The 18,775-nt window shown below is 36.9% G+C and overlaps 1 protein-coding gene across 2 annotated transcripts in view; it reads left to right on the top strand.

Moving 5' to 3' along the window:
* Positions 1-5,256, top strand: part of Nsun3 (NOP2/Sun RNA methyltransferase 3) — a 54,812-nt gene extending 49,556 nt beyond the window's left edge. For both annotated transcript variants that reach the window (XM_005336762.5, XM_013363541.4), the window contains one exon: positions 2,397-5,256. In XM_005336762.5, the coding sequence (XP_005336819.1) occupies positions 2,397-2,676 (280 nt within the window). In that variant the 3' untranslated portion in view covers positions 2,677-5,256. The remainder of the gene's footprint in view (positions 1-2,396) is intronic.
* Positions 5,257-18,775: the final 13,519 nt, after the last annotated feature.

Here is an 18,775-nt window from a genome sequence, read left to right as displayed (position 1 = left end):
CAAATGGAATTCACTTTAAATTGCTTTTTCTCTGGATTTGAAACGTACTCTTCCACTGATACCAGTCTTATTCCTGGACCCCTAAATGATCCATTTTAATGGGCATCTATTTTTTTTCCAGAAGCATTTAATATCCTCTTTTTATTCTTGAAGTTTTGAAATGTAAGAATGATATGTCATAAATGCGATTGCTTTTTATTCATTACATAGTTAAAGTTTTTGCAGTATTCCACAGTATTCGCCCTCTCTTCACTCTGATCTTATCTCACACCACTTCCTAGCTCATCTTGTCCCAGCCACAGATGGCTTCCTCTTTTCATAACCATATTTCAGGTTCTTTTTATTCCTTATTTCTCTGGTGTACAGTGGTCTTCCCTTTTGATATCTGCTTGATCCACTCCCTTACCTCCCCAGTCTTTCTTCAAATGTCACATTCTGAAGGGACATCCTATCTGACCGTCCAATTCCCTCACTATCCAGGCACCCCTAATCCTTTTATCCTGCTTTAATTGTTTACATAATGCCTATTGCTCAATTGCATACTAAATAAAATATAAGATACCCTATATTTTTGTGTTTGTATATTTATGTGTGTATAAACTTTGTATAAAGTTTGCTTTTATTGCCTTAATGAAGTACTACATTGAGTGACTTAAACAATCACAGTTCTGTAGGCTAGAAGTTTAGATAAAGATGTTAGCAGAATTAGTTTGAGTTCTTTCTCCATAGCTTCTAGATAGCTTCTTTTCCCTGTGTTTCTACATTTTTCCTCTTGTAACTCTGTATCTAAATTTCCTTTTCTTGTAAGAACACCACACATATTTGAGTAGAGCCCACCTTAATAACTTGACTTTAACTTAATTAACTCTGTACAGAACCTGTCTCCAAATACAGTCAAATTCTCAGGTAGAAGGTGTTAGGAATTCAGCCGCCTGACATTGTTATATTGTCTCCCTGACATAATCACCAGAATATAACCTTCATGAAGGTAAGGCTATTTTTGTTGTTGTTGAAGTTGTTCTATTTTATTCATTCATCCATACATATTTGACATCCTAGAGCAATAATAGCATATAATTGATGCTCGATAAATAATAATGTCCCAGCCTCTTGATAAGTTCTTTCAGTCTGAAGAGTTATTTCCTCCTTTTTGTATCTCTGAGAAATTCTCTTATAATTTCATGAATTTTACACCCCTACCCCATATTTCTTATATTATCTTTCTGGTTCTGTCAGTTTGAATTTGTGACCTACTTGATTGATCCTCTCTATTTTCAGTCTGTTTTTGTTCTAATGGAGCATTTCAACCTTGACTTCCCAATACTTCCACAGAATATTCTCTATTTTAGCAAGCATGCATTTAATTTCCAAGGTCTGTCGTCTTGGTCTTTTCTCGTGGCATTCTGTTTTTATTTAATAGGTGCTATACATTTATTGATCTTTCTATATATATTAGGTCTTATTTCTCTTTTGTCCCCTGAATTTTCTGCTGCTTCCTAGGTAACATTTTGTGGTTGTTGTTCTTGTGCTTGCATTCTTTCCTTTACTCATTGGTAAGCATTTCTCATCCTTAATTATCTGGAAACCCTTGGTTATACATTTTTATTTTGTAACAAAACACTGAAAGTATTAGAGGCTTATTTTAATGATGGGACCTTTTTCCTGCTGATAGGCTTTATGGTGAGTTGGCTATTACTCTAGAGGCTCCTTCAAAGTAGAATAAATACATAGTTCTTTGGTTTGGGAGTCAGTACCCCCCAGTGGCTGCCTTAGGTTTTTCCAAATAGTTTATTTCATTTTATGAGATTAAAAACTCTCCAACTTTTTGCTTGATTGCCCGTCTTTGAATATATGGAGTTTGGAATCAATGGTTTTTTTATGTACACTTTCAATTAATGTCTGTTTTTACTTTTACTTCCATCTACTCAAAGATAAATCAATTTTTCCATGCTTTACCCCTTTCTTCCTATCCCTAAAAGAACAAAACTACCAACTAGTCTATATACTCCTTTGTCCTTTCCATTTTTTTTTTAAAGAGAGAATGAGAGAGGAGAGAGAGGAGAGAGAGAGAGAGAGAGAGAGAGAGAGAGAGAATTTTTAATATTTATTTTTTAGTTCTCGGTGGACACAATATCTTTGTTGGTATGTGGTGCTGAGGATCGAACCCGGTCCGCACGCATGCCAGGCAAGCGTGCTACCGCTTGAGCCACATCCCCAGCCCTGTCCTTTCCATTTTGATTGATCTGATTGCCATTTCAAAGAAGCAGATATATTGCTAGAAAACATCTCAAGTTATTACATTCTGAGTCAGAGTATGGTTAGTTCCAAGTATATAATCTTCCCCTAGTTTCCTTTCAATATACCTAACTTGTCTTCTCATTTTTCTTTGCGTGTAGGTCTGCAATTAAAGCCTTACGTCCTGGAGGGGTACTTGTGTACTCGACATGCACACTTTCCAAGGCAGAAAATCAAGATGTGATCAATGAAACTTTAAATTCCTACAGTAACGTCATGCCTGTGGACATTAGGGAAATAGCAAGGACTTGCTCCCAAGACTTCACATTTGCTCCGACTGGCCAGGAATGTGGACTTTTGGTGATCCCAGATAAAGGCAAAGCCTGGGGCCCAATGTATGTAGCCAAATTAAAAAAATCATGGAGTACAGGAAAACGGTGACATGAATTTTGTAAACAATTTTGATGTATAATTATGTTTATGTTTCCACGCTCTCCACATGCAAATATTTAAATGATGATATAACTATTTTCCTTTGGTCTGTTTGGAATCCTATTTATTTAATATTTTAGCATTTAGAATCTAGCCTTGAGAATTTTTCAGGTGTATTTTCTTTTCCTAGAAATATATCTGTAGGAACAATTTAAGGTGATGAAGATGATGTTTAGTCTCTATAATAAATCTGCTGTCTTCTACTTGGCATTTTATAATTAAATTAGAATACATGGTTTTATGCATAAAATTATTAGAACTACATTCTACCCATGATTTTGGTGCTTTGGACCTTTAAAACTGCATATTTGGGGCTGGGAATGTGGCTCAGGCGGTAGCGTGCTCCTCTGGCATGCATGCGGCCCGGGTTCGATCCTCAGCACCACATACCAACAAAGATGTTGTGTCCGCCGAGAACTAAAAAATAAAATATTAAAAATTCTCTCTCTCTCTCTCTCTCTCCTCTCTCACTCTCTCTTAAAAAAAATGCATATTTGCCAGCACTCTTACTGTTTCCTCCTTATGAAATGTACAGATTCTTTTTTTCTCAGAACTGATTGGTATTCTGAGACTAACTTCTTAAGCAGTACAATTTCGAGTTCTGAAAAAATAGGTTTCTTATTTGCAAAGTTGTTTTCTGTTAAGGACTATTTTCTGTTTACTACAAAGGTCAGTGACTCAATTGACACCAGCTTTAGCCCTCCCTTCCTTTTTTTTTTTTTTGTATTCACAAATACAAATTGAAAGGGTAAATTATGTTGAAAGGCCTTTAGGACAGCAGATTCACATGCACACGTTTGACTTTTCGACATTCAGCTTCTAGAATAATGGAGTCTATCCAGCAGGCTATAAAGCAAGTACTTGAAACAAAACCAGGATGATTAATAACTGCAATAACTGAACTATATTTGGAGAGTTTTGTTACATAATTGCAGTCATAATGAGCACTACAGAATCTGATTATCTTACAGTTCCAATCTGGAGGGGCTTTTTATTTCACTCTGTTATAAAATGTTATAGGAGAAAATGATGTCACATATTAATGCACGAGAGGGAGATGCCTAATGAGAGTGGATTGTACTATTACCAAAACCCAATATCATTTACTAAGTGGCTCTCTCTGTTTACATATATCCTGGGAATATTGTGTATGTTTCTTTTTGTGTATTTAAGGTTTTAACTTCAATTTTTGCATCATGTGTTTTCTCCAAAAATTACTTCAATGAGTCCAAACATATTTTACCAATTATTAAGAAAAATTATGAAGCATACTTCTTTTTTTTTAACAGAGAGAGAGAGAGAATTTTTTTTAATATTTATTTTTTAGTTTTCAACTGACACAACATCTTTGTATGGGGTGCTGAGGATTGAACCTGGGCCGCACACATGCCAGGTGAGCGCGCTACTGCTTGAGCCACATCCCCAGCCAAATGAAGCATACTTCTAAAGATATCTGTCTGGAAATTAGGTTTTTTTAAAAAAAAAAAAAAGAAAAAACTTTGTGATTGTAGAAATATGAAATTCTGCTGAAGCGGAATACTCTTGCATTGTTCATTGTATTCTGTATATTTAAACTAGAGACTATCTGCTCACTACCTACTTTTTATTTGGAAGCATATGTAGGCAGATTTAAAGAACTGGGAATTCCTATGAAGACTTTTTCTGTATCTTCATTTTATTAACACCTTTTAAAAAATCTAACCAATATGTTTATAAAATAAAACTAGGTCTCCGAGACCCAATTAAGTACATTGAATCAGTACCAAAGACTAATGATAATGGAAAAGTTTTTGTGCTTCTTTTGTTTTGTATTATTTTGTTTGTGCCTTTTTTTTTTTTTTTCCTATTTTAAATCCTGTCTTAAGATCCTATAGATTTCGGCACTGGGGTTGTAGCTCAGCAGTAGAGCACTGCCTAGCATATATTAGGCCTTGGGTTTGATCCTCAGCACCACAGAAAAATAAATAAATAAAAGTATTGTGTCCAACTACACCTAAAAAATTTTAAATACAAAAAAAATGATCTTATGGGTTTAAAAAGTGCATTTCTTTTGTATAGTTTAATTACAAAGTAAATTTTCACAGTATACTTTGTTGAATATCGTTATTTTTCTAGAATAATGCTATGAAAGTTAATTTGAATATTTTATGTAACATTGGATTAGACTCTCCCATGATTACTTTAAAATGCATCTGTATATTTATACACTACATAAATATATTGCTTTATTTATAATAATTATAATGAAGCAGCATTTATTAAGCATTGGTTGATTAAATTCTTTATATATATTGTCTTTTTTGGTCTTCAAAACTCCAATAGTGAGTATTTTGTCCCCACTTTTGTAAATGAGAAAACTAAAGCTCAGTGCTGTTTGTATTTTGCCAAAGTTATGCTGGTAAGAAAAGAGTAGAACCAAGGCTGGGTGTGGTGCAAGTTTGGGAGGCTGAGGCAATAGGAACATGAGTTCAAAACCAGACTCATGAATTCAGCGAGACCCTGTCTCAAAATAAAATATAAAAAATGGTTGAGGATGTGTCTCAATGGTTAAGTGTCTCTGGGTTCAATATCTGTACAAAAAAAATAAAAAGAATAGAGCCATATTAAAACACTTTCTGTTGTCCAGCCCCTCTTCCCAGCGCTGTGCTATCTCCCAGAATATGGAATATAGCAAATTTTAATGTTATCACTTGGCTTTACAAGGATTCCCCATTGTTCAGTTTTCTATTTTTATGCAATTACCCATTCCCATGACATTATAGGACTTATCAATACTTGCGGGAAAAACCTACCATTGAAATATCTCAGGGTATGTTCTTAAGAAGAGTATCTTGTGATTGTAATACCCACAAATTTCCCATGGGGATATTTTATGCCCTCCTTTTCTTTGCAGATACCAAATTGAAGAATGGAAATTTGGAGCAACCTTTCAATGTCAGTTGAAAAGCCAGGAGTAACTGATGTACCTTCTGTGGCTTTCAGTTACTTTCAAAATAGTTTTAAAAGTTTAGGTTATTTACCAACATGTTAAGTTTTTTCTTCCCTCAGTGCACTAAACAGCCACTAGTTTCAGAAATAGATATGAATAAATATAATGCATTCAAATGTTTTGTACTAAATTTTTGAAGGATCAGATGTTATCTGTGGATTGGAATCCAGATGGTCTATAGTTCTTTATCCTATTATCTGTATCCATGTAGGTTTATATTTAAGGTTACATATTACTTCCTTAGTATTGTGAAAAAATATCTTTCATACAGTGTAAGTAGATAGAAAATAATAGCTACCAGAATACTTCCTCCATAACTGAATAATCACAAATCTGATGGATCCTTATAGAAAATCTGCATAGACTAACATAACACATCTGGAATAAAAAGAAAATTAGAACCAATAGCAACAATTTTGTTTGATGCCAAGAAGTCCTTTGATGCAATTGAATGGTACTACTTGGATTACGTGTTTAGGTAATTTGACTTTGGGGACAAATAGAGCAAATAGCACAATTTATTTTCAATCCATTTATATGGTTCAGATCAATAGTTTACAGATTAATCTCCCTTTGTCTGCCTTATTGCTACACTGCGTGGGGGAAGTAAGCATGAAGCCCATTACTGTTGGAGCTATAATCTCACCCAGATCCCATGGGCATCTGAGGAATATTCAGATGAAAGTTCACAAGTTAACTAATGTATGATAATAATTTACTACTTGTGCTGAAAGCTCTAGTAGCATCTGTCCTGAAAACATTAAAAGTAATGTCAGAATTTGGAATGGTTTTAGGCTGCAAAGTCAGTAGGAGAAAATCAGAAATACTATATTAACAAAAGAGTTTCTATTAATATTACTTATTATGTGACATAATAAATTTTAAACTCAAAGAGAATTGATTTGGGATTCTCATTGGGGAATTATTAAGCAAGAGAGTAAACAAAACATTTAAAAGTTGACCTGTAATTCAGTGCCAAGGCTTTTAAAAAAATAAGTTTTACTAAATTTGAGGAGGAAAAAGCTTGATAGATAATAAAACTGTTTTAAAATTTAATTTTCTAACTCATATTAACTCCATACCTCTCTTTTTACAAATGAAGATAATAATTTTTCTAGTCATGTGAGGCCATATAATCTGGGTGAAACCCTGCAAAAGCATGTGCCACCTTAGGGAAAGAACTGTTTGCTTCATTGGAAGTTATTTAATGGTATATATTATGACTCAATTAAGCTTGCTATGGCTTGTCAAAAGGAATTTTCCACTGCATATTGTTATGGAAGAGCTTATTACATATAAATAACTGCTACCTAGCAGACTCAACAGAGACTAAAATTGTTCTATTGAGAAAGACCTCAGTGTACAACTTTGCCCTAGATTTTAAAAACAAGTGGGAATAAAATTGCAGATAATAATAGGAATGGAGAAAGTTCAGATGTCTTAGCAATGGTAAAAGAGAAACAGAAGAAATTAATTTATATGAGCTTAAGATCATTAAATTATCATGAGAGTCTTATGCATCCAAACAAGGCATTAACAATCTTTCCAAAATGATACACCTTTTCCTGTCTGGTATTACAATAATCACTGGGGGAAGGGCAAAGAGGAATGAAAGGACTGATTTGGGCTGATCCAGGAGTTGATGTTCCTAGGCAAGATTTTCTGTGGGTTTGTAACTTCTAATTCTCAAGAAGAGGAAAGTGGGGCTGGATGTGGTGGAGACAACTAGCTCTGATGCCCCTGAAAATGGCTCTGTTTGCTATCTTCAGCCATGAGTAACTAGTATAACTAGCTATATCACATTTTATATGACAGACATTCCTTTTTGATTGATCATACAAAAGTTAAGTCCAAGATATAACAAATGTGTTTAATAATAGATGCACAAATCTAACTACCCATGTTCTTTAATAAAAGATTGCTTTGTCAACAAGACAATGGCACATAACTGCAGGTCATCCATTCTGCTCTGAAGGCTGAGGTTGGGAGGATCACTTGAGCCCAGGAGGTTGTGACCAGTCTGGGCAACACAGTAAGACCTGATCTCAAGATAGGTGATAGATAGATAGAAAGAAAGATAGATAGATCCATGATCTCAATACAGATGATAGATAGACTCATACACATACAAACACATACACACATATATTTATATGTCATCTTTTTTCTTAGTCATATTTTGCTTAGTCATCTTTTTCATAAATCCTAGGAACAGCTAATATGTATTATGTCCTCCATATGAAGCCTGTGATGTGTTATTTTGAGCCACCTGGTTAACCTGGCTTGTACAGTTAACTCAGTAGGTTCCTTTTCCATCCGATGGTATTGAGTTGGCAAAATCAATTTTATGTAATTTTAATAAAGGTGATTATTGAAATAGGAGAAGTTCAAGTGAGATCTAGGAGTTTGTTATTTGGTCCGTAAAGTTGACCAAATTTTAAGGAGCAAGTGACACTAAGGACAGTAAGACATGGAGAGTTGTAATGCACTACTATAACAGTGGTCCTCTTTACCTTTTGAATATAGCTCTGAGGCTTATTTTTAAAAAGGGACGTGATTTCCTTTTTCTCTTCTCCCTTTCCCCCTCTCTAACCTGGGGGCCCGGGAACAAGGTTCCTGGAGTTACCTATGCTCCACAGGAAGGAGATGTTGGCCAGGGGATCTAGGAAGTGAATATCTCTCAAATTAACAAGTGAATCCTAACACACCATCTGGGCACCCTGGGACCCTCTGTTGGGGCACACCTGGAATGTTGTCTTTGAATAACTCCTTTAAAATACCCCTATTTCTCCTGATGGACAGAATCACAGCCTCTGGGACAGGAGTCCCTGTGTTTCTCCTTTGCTTGCAAAGCAATAATTTTTTTTTCTCTTTTTTTAAAACCATGTCCTCATTATTAAGTTGGTATTAATTGGCATTGGGGACAAGAACCAAGCTTTTGGTTACAGTGAGCACATTACAACTCCCAGTGAAGTTTAGGTGCTAGACTATCTGTTCATATTCCTGCATTCACTGCTGTCTACCTCATCTTCTCCACAGAAGTTCTGTTCCCCTGTGTGCTGAATTTAACATCTCTGTGGAAATCCAAGCCAACATTCTACCTTCCTGATTCTTTGATTGTATCTCCTTCAGTAGCTTTTTTCTCTGTTAAATCACACTCCTGGGCATTCCTGAGAACATGCCATATCTTGAACCATACTCTGCATGGACCTTTGTGTAAGATCACATGGACTATTAAATTTTCTTTTCCACTCATCTTCGTACCTGTTGCTTCACATCTCACAATCTGTGCTTTCTATTATTGCTGCCCAGGTGCTCTTCCTACAACAAAATCCTATTTTATCTTTAGCCTGCTGCTGTAGCTTTGATCTGTCCCCCAAAGGCCTATGTGCTAAAGACTTGGTCACCAACCAGTGTTGTTATTGGAAGGTGGTAGAGTATTTAAAAGGCAGAGCATGGTGAGGGGTTTTAGGTCATGGGGTAGGGGGCATCCCATTGGAGGGGACATTGAGACTCCTATCTTTTCCTCTCTTACTTCCCCACCATAGGTAAATGGTTTTGATATGCACTGTGCATTCCCACCTTGATATCCTGCCTGCCTGCTACCAGAGTTCAGTCATGGACTGAAACCCTCAAAACTGGACCAAAATATATCTTTTTTTATAAGTTGATTATCTCAGGTATTTTTTTTATAGTAAAAGAAAGGTGAGTAAAAAACCTGCTTTAAAATTCTTCAGTGACTCTCCATTATACTTCCAGGATGAAACCCAAGCCCCCTTAGCATTTCCACTGAGGCCTCTTATTTTTGAAATGTAGATATCTCTCTCTCTCTCTCTCTCTCTCTCTCTCTCTCTCTCTCTCTCTCTCTCTCTTTCTGGGCTTGGGTGGGGTTAACCTTTTAGCAGGAACATTCAGAATCGAAGCCTGGGAGTCCCTAGATAAAATGATTCCCAATCTAAAATGGTAGATCTTATGCCAATATTCTTCCCTTTTTGTTTTTATAGATACCAAGGGTGGGGACAATTGTCTTTCTTCTGTAGCTTCTTCCACTAGTTGGGGGTGAAGAATCTCATTCCTATAAAAATGGTCAGGGAGGATTTTGGGTGGGGGCAGAATCTCTCTGGAGTTGGAGAATTTGGCCATGAGTCATAGGACTCAGGGGCTGGTAGTCTTGAAGAAGTGATTGATTGACCAACTGGTGAATTTATGTATCTGATTTTGCAGGAAACTTAACAGGCATGGTCCTATTAGGAGATACATAAAGAGGACTAATAGGGGTCCTGTGTGCTGGAGAAACCAAGGTCATACTTGACTGAACATTCCCCATGGGGACTGTTGGCCTAGTTGCTGTTTCTTCTTTTCCACCTGCTCATGTAGTTGTTTGATCTTGTCCTTCCTACCCCTGACTGGTTGACATAAAAACAATACTCCTCCTGTAGGTATAGGCTGAGGCCTCCTTTCTCTACTGTTAAAAGATCCAGTCCATAGTGGCTTTATAGGACCACAGCAAATAAGGAGTCCAGTTAATTCTGGAGGATTAGTATAGGCTGGACTGCCTATTGTATATCCCCTATCAGCTGACTGGAGAGCTGATGAAAATCGATAATGGATGTGGTTATTCCTGCCATTCCTGTGGTTAGGCCTGCCTTATCCTCCAGGGCAGCTAGTAGGGGAACAAATTGAATAGCCCATTTATATCAAGGGCTCATATGAGTAGGAACTTCCTAATCTCCTGAGATGAGGTGTATAGATGGAAATAAGAGAACTAAACCACATATGCCCTTTCATACAATATATAGTTGTCCCACACAGGAAGGAGGCCTTGGGGACCATGAGCAGTGAGTTTTGAGATACTGTGTATGGGATGATCCATCTACATTGACCCTCCTCCAAGTCTCCGACTGATGTATTCCCTGATTAATTAAAACATACTGGAGCAAATAGGAAGAGGGGTACTCCTGAAAGCATAGGTGAAATGTCAGCAAAGTCTGGGGAGGTCTCATTGAGTACCACTTAGCTGTTTAGGCCTAGAAGACCTGCTATTAAATCGGAGAAGCCAATAATCTCTCCCCATAACAAGGTTGGAGAGGATAAGGCCTTTATTTGGAAATATAAATCTTTAATGTAGCCAGAGTTATCAGAAATGTAAATATAACATTTAATTTTTAATGTCACAGATATCCATCCTCTTAAAATGTAGTTAAGCTATTTAATGTCATCTGATTTTGTAAAATATCTATTTTTGTTACTTAGGGCTGGATAATCATACTAGCAGACATCAAGCCTACCTGAGTAAGTTGGGAATATCTGTAGACCTTAAACTAACTAAATCTTCTCTTGATAGCTGATAGTTTACAAGACATTCCTGCCTAAGATTCTCTTTTTTTGTAGCCTCCAGTCTTACTTATTGGGGGGGGGAGGGTAACACATGTGTATATTTTAAGTTACATTTAACTATTATTTTCTTTTTCTTTTCTTTTTTTAATGCTCAGGAATGGAGGAATGGCTGTGTTTTGTTTTTTGCTTGGTGTTTAAGGTCAAGCTGGTAAAAATTGACTTTGTTTCTACTGTTAAGAGTCAGCTAAGTTTCCATGGGAGTCACTCTCAGGGAACTTTAGAACAGCTTCTTAGCTTTGCTAGTGCCATTTGTGCTAGGATGGGTCCAGGTTTTGCTGACCATGTGGCTTCCCTAGGAAGCATCAGGGATGTCTCCCTTCTCCAATGACCCTCCTCTTCATATCAAGTGCACTGATTGGCTTTTATTTCTTCAGTGGATTCATTAATCTCTCTAATAGGGAGGGTATGTGGCCCAAAGTTGCAAAGTTCTTTAGAAGTTTCCTTGTTCCCTGGATTCAGACTCACTTGGAGGATAAGAGCCAAATATTTATTTTCTTGGCCTTTTAAATTTAAGTTTAATATTTGAGTATTGATCTTAAACATCTAGCCAGTCAGTTTCATCAACCTCAAATTAATAGTACTAGGCTTTGACTTTAATGTCTATAACCCTACAGTCATTTAATCTTTTTTATTAATTGGGTTCTGTATTATCCTATCAGTCCTGTAGGTGATGGCTTTATTATCTTAAATTAACCCAGGTTGTATGTTCTTGATACTTCATGCATGCTGGGCGAGCACTCTACCACTGAGCCACAACCCCAGCCCAGTTATACAGTTTATAAGGAAAATACAAAATGAAATTAACAATAGCAAAAACATGTTTAGTTTGTGTAATAGCTATCTTGAATATTGGATGAGTTATACCTTATATCTCCTGTTTGAGATCACAGTAATTCTTATGATAAAAATCAATCTTTGAATATAACTTTAATGAACTGAAGTCTGGCTTACTTTGGAGTCATTTAACATGTCCTAAGGTGGGACAGACCCTTATCTCAGGTAAGGCAGGCTTCCTCACAAATCTTAGGTGAAGTATTCTTATTCTGAAGCTGGTCTTTACTTCTCTCTTAAATATCATTTTACAAAGTTTACATATATTGCCTTTTTTTGAGTCCATATGAGTGTTAATTAACACAATATGATATTACATTTAAAACACAAGTTAAAGAAAGGCTGAGAGCTTTTAACCTTTTGTGGAAAAGTAGCAAAATGATTTTGTGTTTTACAGTAATAAGCTTTACATAGATTATGCTCTCATTAACTTAAAAATACATTTAAATTGTACCTCAGTGTAAAAAGTAACATAAAACTTTATCTTATTGATAACAGGTTCATTTATAGTACATTAAATAATATAAATAAATATTCAATAAAATTTGTTATCCTTAAGTCTAATATTACCATACAACTTTAGTTTGGAGAACACCAGCTTGATATAATGCTGTTTTAAAGCTTCTACCTTAAAGACTTGGAATATATAAATATACCTGGAATATATAAACACATTTAATGTACAAAGAAGAGTAATAGCACCACAATTACATTGATGTTTTTATATTAATCAAGTTTAGCTCTTAAAGAAATAACATATTACAATACTCCAAAATAACAGTGTTTGTTTAACCACAGTTGTATAATCCTTAATTTCATCAAGATTACTTGCTCAAAAAAAAAAAAACCTTTTTTTTTAAAGAGAGAGTGAGAGAGGAGAGAGAGAGAGAGAGAGAGAGAGAGAGAGAGAGAGAATTTTTAATATTTATTTTTTAGTTCTCGGTGGACACAACATCTTTGTTGGTATGTGGTGCTGAGGATCAAACCCGGGCCGCACGCATGCCAGGCAAGCGCGCTACCGCTTGAGCCACATCCCCAGCCCAAAAAACCTTAATAAACACAATGTTATAGGTAAATTTGTTGGGGTGCAGCGGAGCGACGGAGGGGAGAAACCACACAAGAGACTCACTTCATGCAATCGCAAGGGGGAAGTTTATTGAGGATCCTGTTCCAGCGCGCTGGGACTCTGTGCTCACTCAAGAAGGGAGAGCAGCCCAGAGCCCAGAGCGGAGGTCAGGTGGAGCTTAAGTACACTTTTTGGAGAGGGTGGGGGGCTTTGCATGCATCAGAACAAATCATCATGAGGCGCGGGAAAATTGAACAACAACCCTGAGTCAGGATTAGTGCATACATTGGCGGGAACAATTTAGGCAGAGATGATTGGTCATTTCTAAGTGGGGTACACATTTAAACTGATTGGTTCTGGGGCCTAGATGCGTACGTGCCATGCTACCTAGAGCCCTTAGCTATTAATCAACCAGGGAATCAATGGAGACATTTACTAGGCAGTTCCCTCATTGTTCTAACAACTTTACAGGGATTACAAGTTCCGGGGGTAGCAGAGGAATTGTAACAATAGACTTGTATGATTGTAACAATTGTCTTTTACTTTTTAACCCAATCCCTGCACTTTGGAAACTTTAGGATGCCTGGTCTTTTACACTTTAACTCAGGCTCTGCGGCTTAGAATCAGCTTGGAAATTTTACCTTTACATTCCCCACTCCTTTTTCTGACTACTTTTAATCTTAAAAGTACTGAATCAAAATTATTGGAAGGTCTCATTTTCCATTTCCACCAGTGGAGCATATTGCTGCCTGATTACCATGAGTTGTCCTGCGTTTCCTGGAATCAATTTCAGCATGGCCTCCATTTTAGATTTCACTCGGTGTTAGATCCCGATTTGTCTAGCTACACTGACTACCTAACTTTAAATCTGGCTTCATTCCCCCCTCTAATTTGGGAACTCTTTACTGCTGTGAGGAAGGGGGACGAAGAGAATCTTTCTGGCTTCTTCAGGCTGAAAAGGGACGGCGTGGGGCAAGCAGTTGAGTCCCCCCTAAAAGTATCGGGTCTATCGAGTGATCCATGATAAAAGTCCAATTGAGGAGTAATAGGCTGGAGGGCCATTTGAGTGATGGTTGGTCTACAAGAGAAACAAGAATTCATTAGTACTGGAACCATATTGATGCAGCAATGAATGCCATAGCACAGGAATATGCCAATGAGTATGATGGCAAAGACAAAGACTAATAAGGTTTTCCACCAGGAAGTACCAAGAACCAGGAGCTAAGATATTGTTTCCACGACAAAGATACGGAGGACGTAGCTTCCATCTGAGCATATAAATCTTTAAGGATATTTGTCACATTGCCAGAAATATCAGGAATGTAAATACAACAACCAACATCTAGGGTTACAGATGTCTTTTCCCTTAAGATATAGTCTAATAATTTGATGCCATCTGATCCTGCAAAATCCTTTTACTAGTATGACCTCTGTGTCTAATAGATAAATCTTTAATTCTGCTACGGGCTGGATAACCATATTAGCAAACATCAAGCCTATCTGTGTAGGTTAGGAATATCTGTGAGCCTTAAACTAAAAACTACTCTGGCAGTTCCTTTTGATAGTTACCAGGCATTCCTACCTAAGAATCTCTTTTGCAGCCTTCAGTTTACTTATTGTTGGAGGTTACATTTAACTATTATTATTTAAAATGTCCAGGAATAGCTATGTTTTGGCTTTGACTGTCTTTGCTAAGTGTTTAAGATGAAGCAAGTCAAACTGACTTTGTTCCCATCTATTGTTAAGAGTCAGCTGAGTCTCTGGGAGTCCTTGGGAACTTCACAGCAGCTTCTCAGTTCTGCTAGTGCCATTTGCGCTAGGATGGGTCCAGGCCTTGCTTGACCATGTGGCTTCCCTCGGGAGCATCAGGGATGTCTCCCTTTTCTGATGACCCTCCTCTTCACAGCAAATGCACTGATTGGCTTTCTGTCCTCCACTGGTCTCATTAATCTCCCTGATCAGGAGGTTATGTGGCCTAGAGTTGCAGAGCCCTTTGGAGAAGACCCTATCCCCTGATTCAGACTGACTCAGAGGGCAAGAGCCAAACATTGGTTTTCTTGGCCCCTTTTAACTTTAACTTTAAAACTTAATCTTAAACATCCAGCAAATAAGTTTCAACAGCCTTATACTAAGTACTGGGCTTTAGTACCTATCTCTCTATCTTGTAGGTGATAACTCCTTATCTTAAGTTAACCCAGGTTGTGAGTTCTTAAAGCAGTACCTCTTTAAAACATTAACAGGCAATCCTTAGACCATCTAAAAGCAAACTACAAAACAAAACTAACTAGGATAAAAACATTTAGTTTATGTAATAGCTACCTTGAATTCTGGCAGAGTTATACATTATAATCCCGTTTGAGATCCTGGCAATATTGACAAAAACCAACTTTTGGACACAGCCTTAAATGCACTGAAATCTGGTCTACTTCTTTCATAGTCACTTTCACATACAGTGAGATGGGACATAGAGCCTTATCTCAAGGTGGGGCTCTTAATGCAGTCTCTCTTGGCAGATACAGACACACTTGACAGAAACAGTCTTAAATACTATAGTTCTGAAGCTGATCTTTGCTTTTTAGACATCATTTTACAAAGTTTACATAAACTGTTGCTCAAGTTTACATGAATATTAGCTAACACAACATAATATCACACCTAAAACATGAATTAAGGGAAGGCTGAAAGCTTTTAACCTCTTGTAGGAAAGTAGCAAAGTACTTCTGTGTTTTACAATAAAACCTTTACCCAGATTAGGCTCTCATTGACTTAAAAATACATTTAAATTATATCTCAGTGTAGAAAGTAACATAGAACTTTACATATCTTACTGATAACAAGTCCAGTTATAGAACACAAATGATAAATAAATTTCCAACATGTTTTTTTTTCTTTGAGCCTAAAATTACCATGCAACTTTAGAACACCAGCTTGTAAAGCTTTTACCTTACAGACTTGTATACCTGGAAGATATGAACACATTAGTAACATCACAATTACATTGATGATTTTATGGTAACCAAGTTTGGCTTTTAAAGGAATAACATAGCACAATTCTCTAAAACAATAGCACTTGTTTAACCAGCTGTTTAATTTCTTTAATATTACTTTGCTCAAAAACTTACACTTATAACCAACTTGCACAGACCTTCTTTATCACTTACTTAAACCCTCTTAATTACTCAATCCAGAAACACATTTTCCCTCTATTAAATCCATATCTAGAACCTTCTAGTTTCTCTTTCATCTGTTAACCTCCTTCTGTTCACATCTTGAAACAATATTTGTAAACCTTTGAATCTGAGCAGATTATTTCATAGACAATAAATTTATTAGGGCCTTTTTTTTGAACAACTAGAATAACTTATAAGCTTAATTTAAGATCTCCTTTTTTAATCTATTTACCAAATTTAAATTGAGCCATTTGAATCACATGAATCAAAGATATTTGGATCCATTTTTAATTTTTCATGAGCGCTCCTCATCTGTCAATTGTCATATCACTGCATGATATATCGACATACACACAGACATACCGACATACAACACTAACATAAGTGTAACACATAACACAAAAGGCCTTGCAGATTTCTCAGGTGAAATCTCATTGCAATGTTAAAAAAAAAAAACTCCAGTTGATCAAAAATAGAACTTATCAGAAAAACATTAACTTGTCTGTAGGAACAAAATCATGAGCTCAAAAGAATATAGAATCTAAGAAAAGGCAAAAGTCCTAGAAAAAAATTGACCGGCCAGTAATTAGTAAATGCCATACAATTTACTCTTTGGTTTAATCCAGTTTGAGTTCCCATAAAAAGACACTTTTACTCTTTTTTTTTTCTTGGGCCTGAGCTCCAAACTGCTTCTGTTTGCATATCAGCGTAAGCCCTGGCTGAGGTCTGGAAGGACCTGGAAAACCGGAATTCTGAGCAGAAATTTTATGCCTAAGGCATTTTAACCTTAAGTTATAATTTCCAGGTTTGGATGTTGAAAATTATGATACAAATTTAAGAAGCGATTTCCAAAATATTATATCCTTTTACACTAGAAAAACTTGCTCACATAAAACTAGAAATAGGATCTCTACCATCAGAAGAAATTTCTTTAGGTTCTCTAAGCCACTTTCCTTGTTCTGAAGTTCCTAGAGTAGCATTAAGTTACATTAAATTTGCCTGAAAAATTTTAAAAAGAGAACCACACACTAACATGCATATCTGAAATTAAGCTTTTAAAATTTCCAAGGCTATTGTTATTTAATTATCTAATGTCATTTTAATAAGCCAGACCAACATTGTAATTTAACACTTTTTTTTCCCTAAATCTTACACACAGAGAAACAGATACCAAATCATAATTTACTATCCTTGCCCAAATCAATGCACTGTATACCTAGTGAAATCTCCTTAGGCTACCCAGTTCAAAAAATGATGAAAAAATAAAACTGAATGAGTTATGTGCCAACTTGGAAGTAGAGTTCTTTTAATTTTCTATCCTATGTATTTAAGTTCTTTGGCATGAATTGTCTGAAACCACGAACTAAACAATTACCTAACCCTAACTTTTAACTACAAGATTATACAATGCTTCAAACTCATTTAGATACCAGATTTTACAATGAAACATCTTTTAGACACACATTTAGCCTAGATTATCCCCAAGAAACAATCTATAAAAACCTTTAAAACAGACCAGATAAGAAAAAAACCTCTTCAGGTTTGGAACTTCCATTTAATTATGACTCCTATCAGTGGCACCTTAGATTTCCCAATCCCATTTTAATCTCACAAGAACTCAATGAGAACAAGCAGCAGGAGCACCTTAATCCCAGCAGCAATAATCTTTAACCTTCATCTTCCCTAAAACCCTTATTGTCTTAAACCGGGAACACCCTAAACCCAAATTATCTTAAACCCGCATACTTCCTAAAACAAGCAGGATACACCCTAATCCTGGATCCACCCTGGTCATTGAGCAGGGTCACCTTTCTCAAACACACATGCAAGGTCAAATTCTCAGTGTGACTGACTTACTGCATTTAGGTGGAGTAGTAATCCTTACAGTGCAGAGAAAAAAATGAGGAAATTTCCCCAAAGCGAAAAAGGCTCTGGCAGCTGCTGGGAATTCCTCAATTTTCCCTTTCACTTGCAAGATTAGCTTTCCTCCAGTTTGGTTTGACCTTAGGCAATAGGCATTTTTTTATTCCTAACTTTTTAGTAGCCAGCTCCCAAAATGCTCATCCTCTGCTCGCAGTTATTTTGAGTGCTAGGCTTCCCCAAAAAAGCAGAGTGGAGACTCCTTAAAAGTTTTCTCGGGAGTGTTAAAATTTGTGACTGAAAATTTGGTTCCCGTCCCCCAAAGCCAATTAACACCAATTTAATCAGCAGGCATCTCTATTTTCACTCAAGCCGACTAAGGGAGGGAAAACATTGTTTTCCTAATTTTGTTTAACAAAGGGGAGCAAAGTTTATCACCCGCCTTGGGGCTGCATTCCCAAGCAACGACTCAGACTCTGGGGACCTGGTCCCTTTTGCCTCCACAAGGGAGGGAAAGGGCCAGGTGCCCCTAGCCACCTTCCCCAGCTCACCGGGTGGTCGGAGGGAGGGGGCAGTCCCTTGCCAACTCCATCTGACTCCCCCACCCGTCTCTGGTGGAAATGGTCGCCGGTAGAGGAGGGGGAGGGGTGGTTCCCGCCGACCTTACTTCCAACCCCACCCAGCACGCCCCCTCCGGGGAGAGGAGATGGCGAAGGGGCGGAAAGGACAGGAGGG

This window comes from Ictidomys tridecemlineatus, chromosome 3, assembly GCF_052094955.1.
Source record: "Ictidomys tridecemlineatus isolate mIctTri1 chromosome 3, mIctTri1.hap1, whole genome shotgun sequence".
Lineage (NCBI taxonomy): Eukaryota > Metazoa > Chordata > Mammalia > Rodentia > Sciuridae > Ictidomys > Ictidomys tridecemlineatus.
Note: the sequence above shows the minus strand (reverse complement) of the source record. Positions and strands in the feature narration are given on the sequence as shown.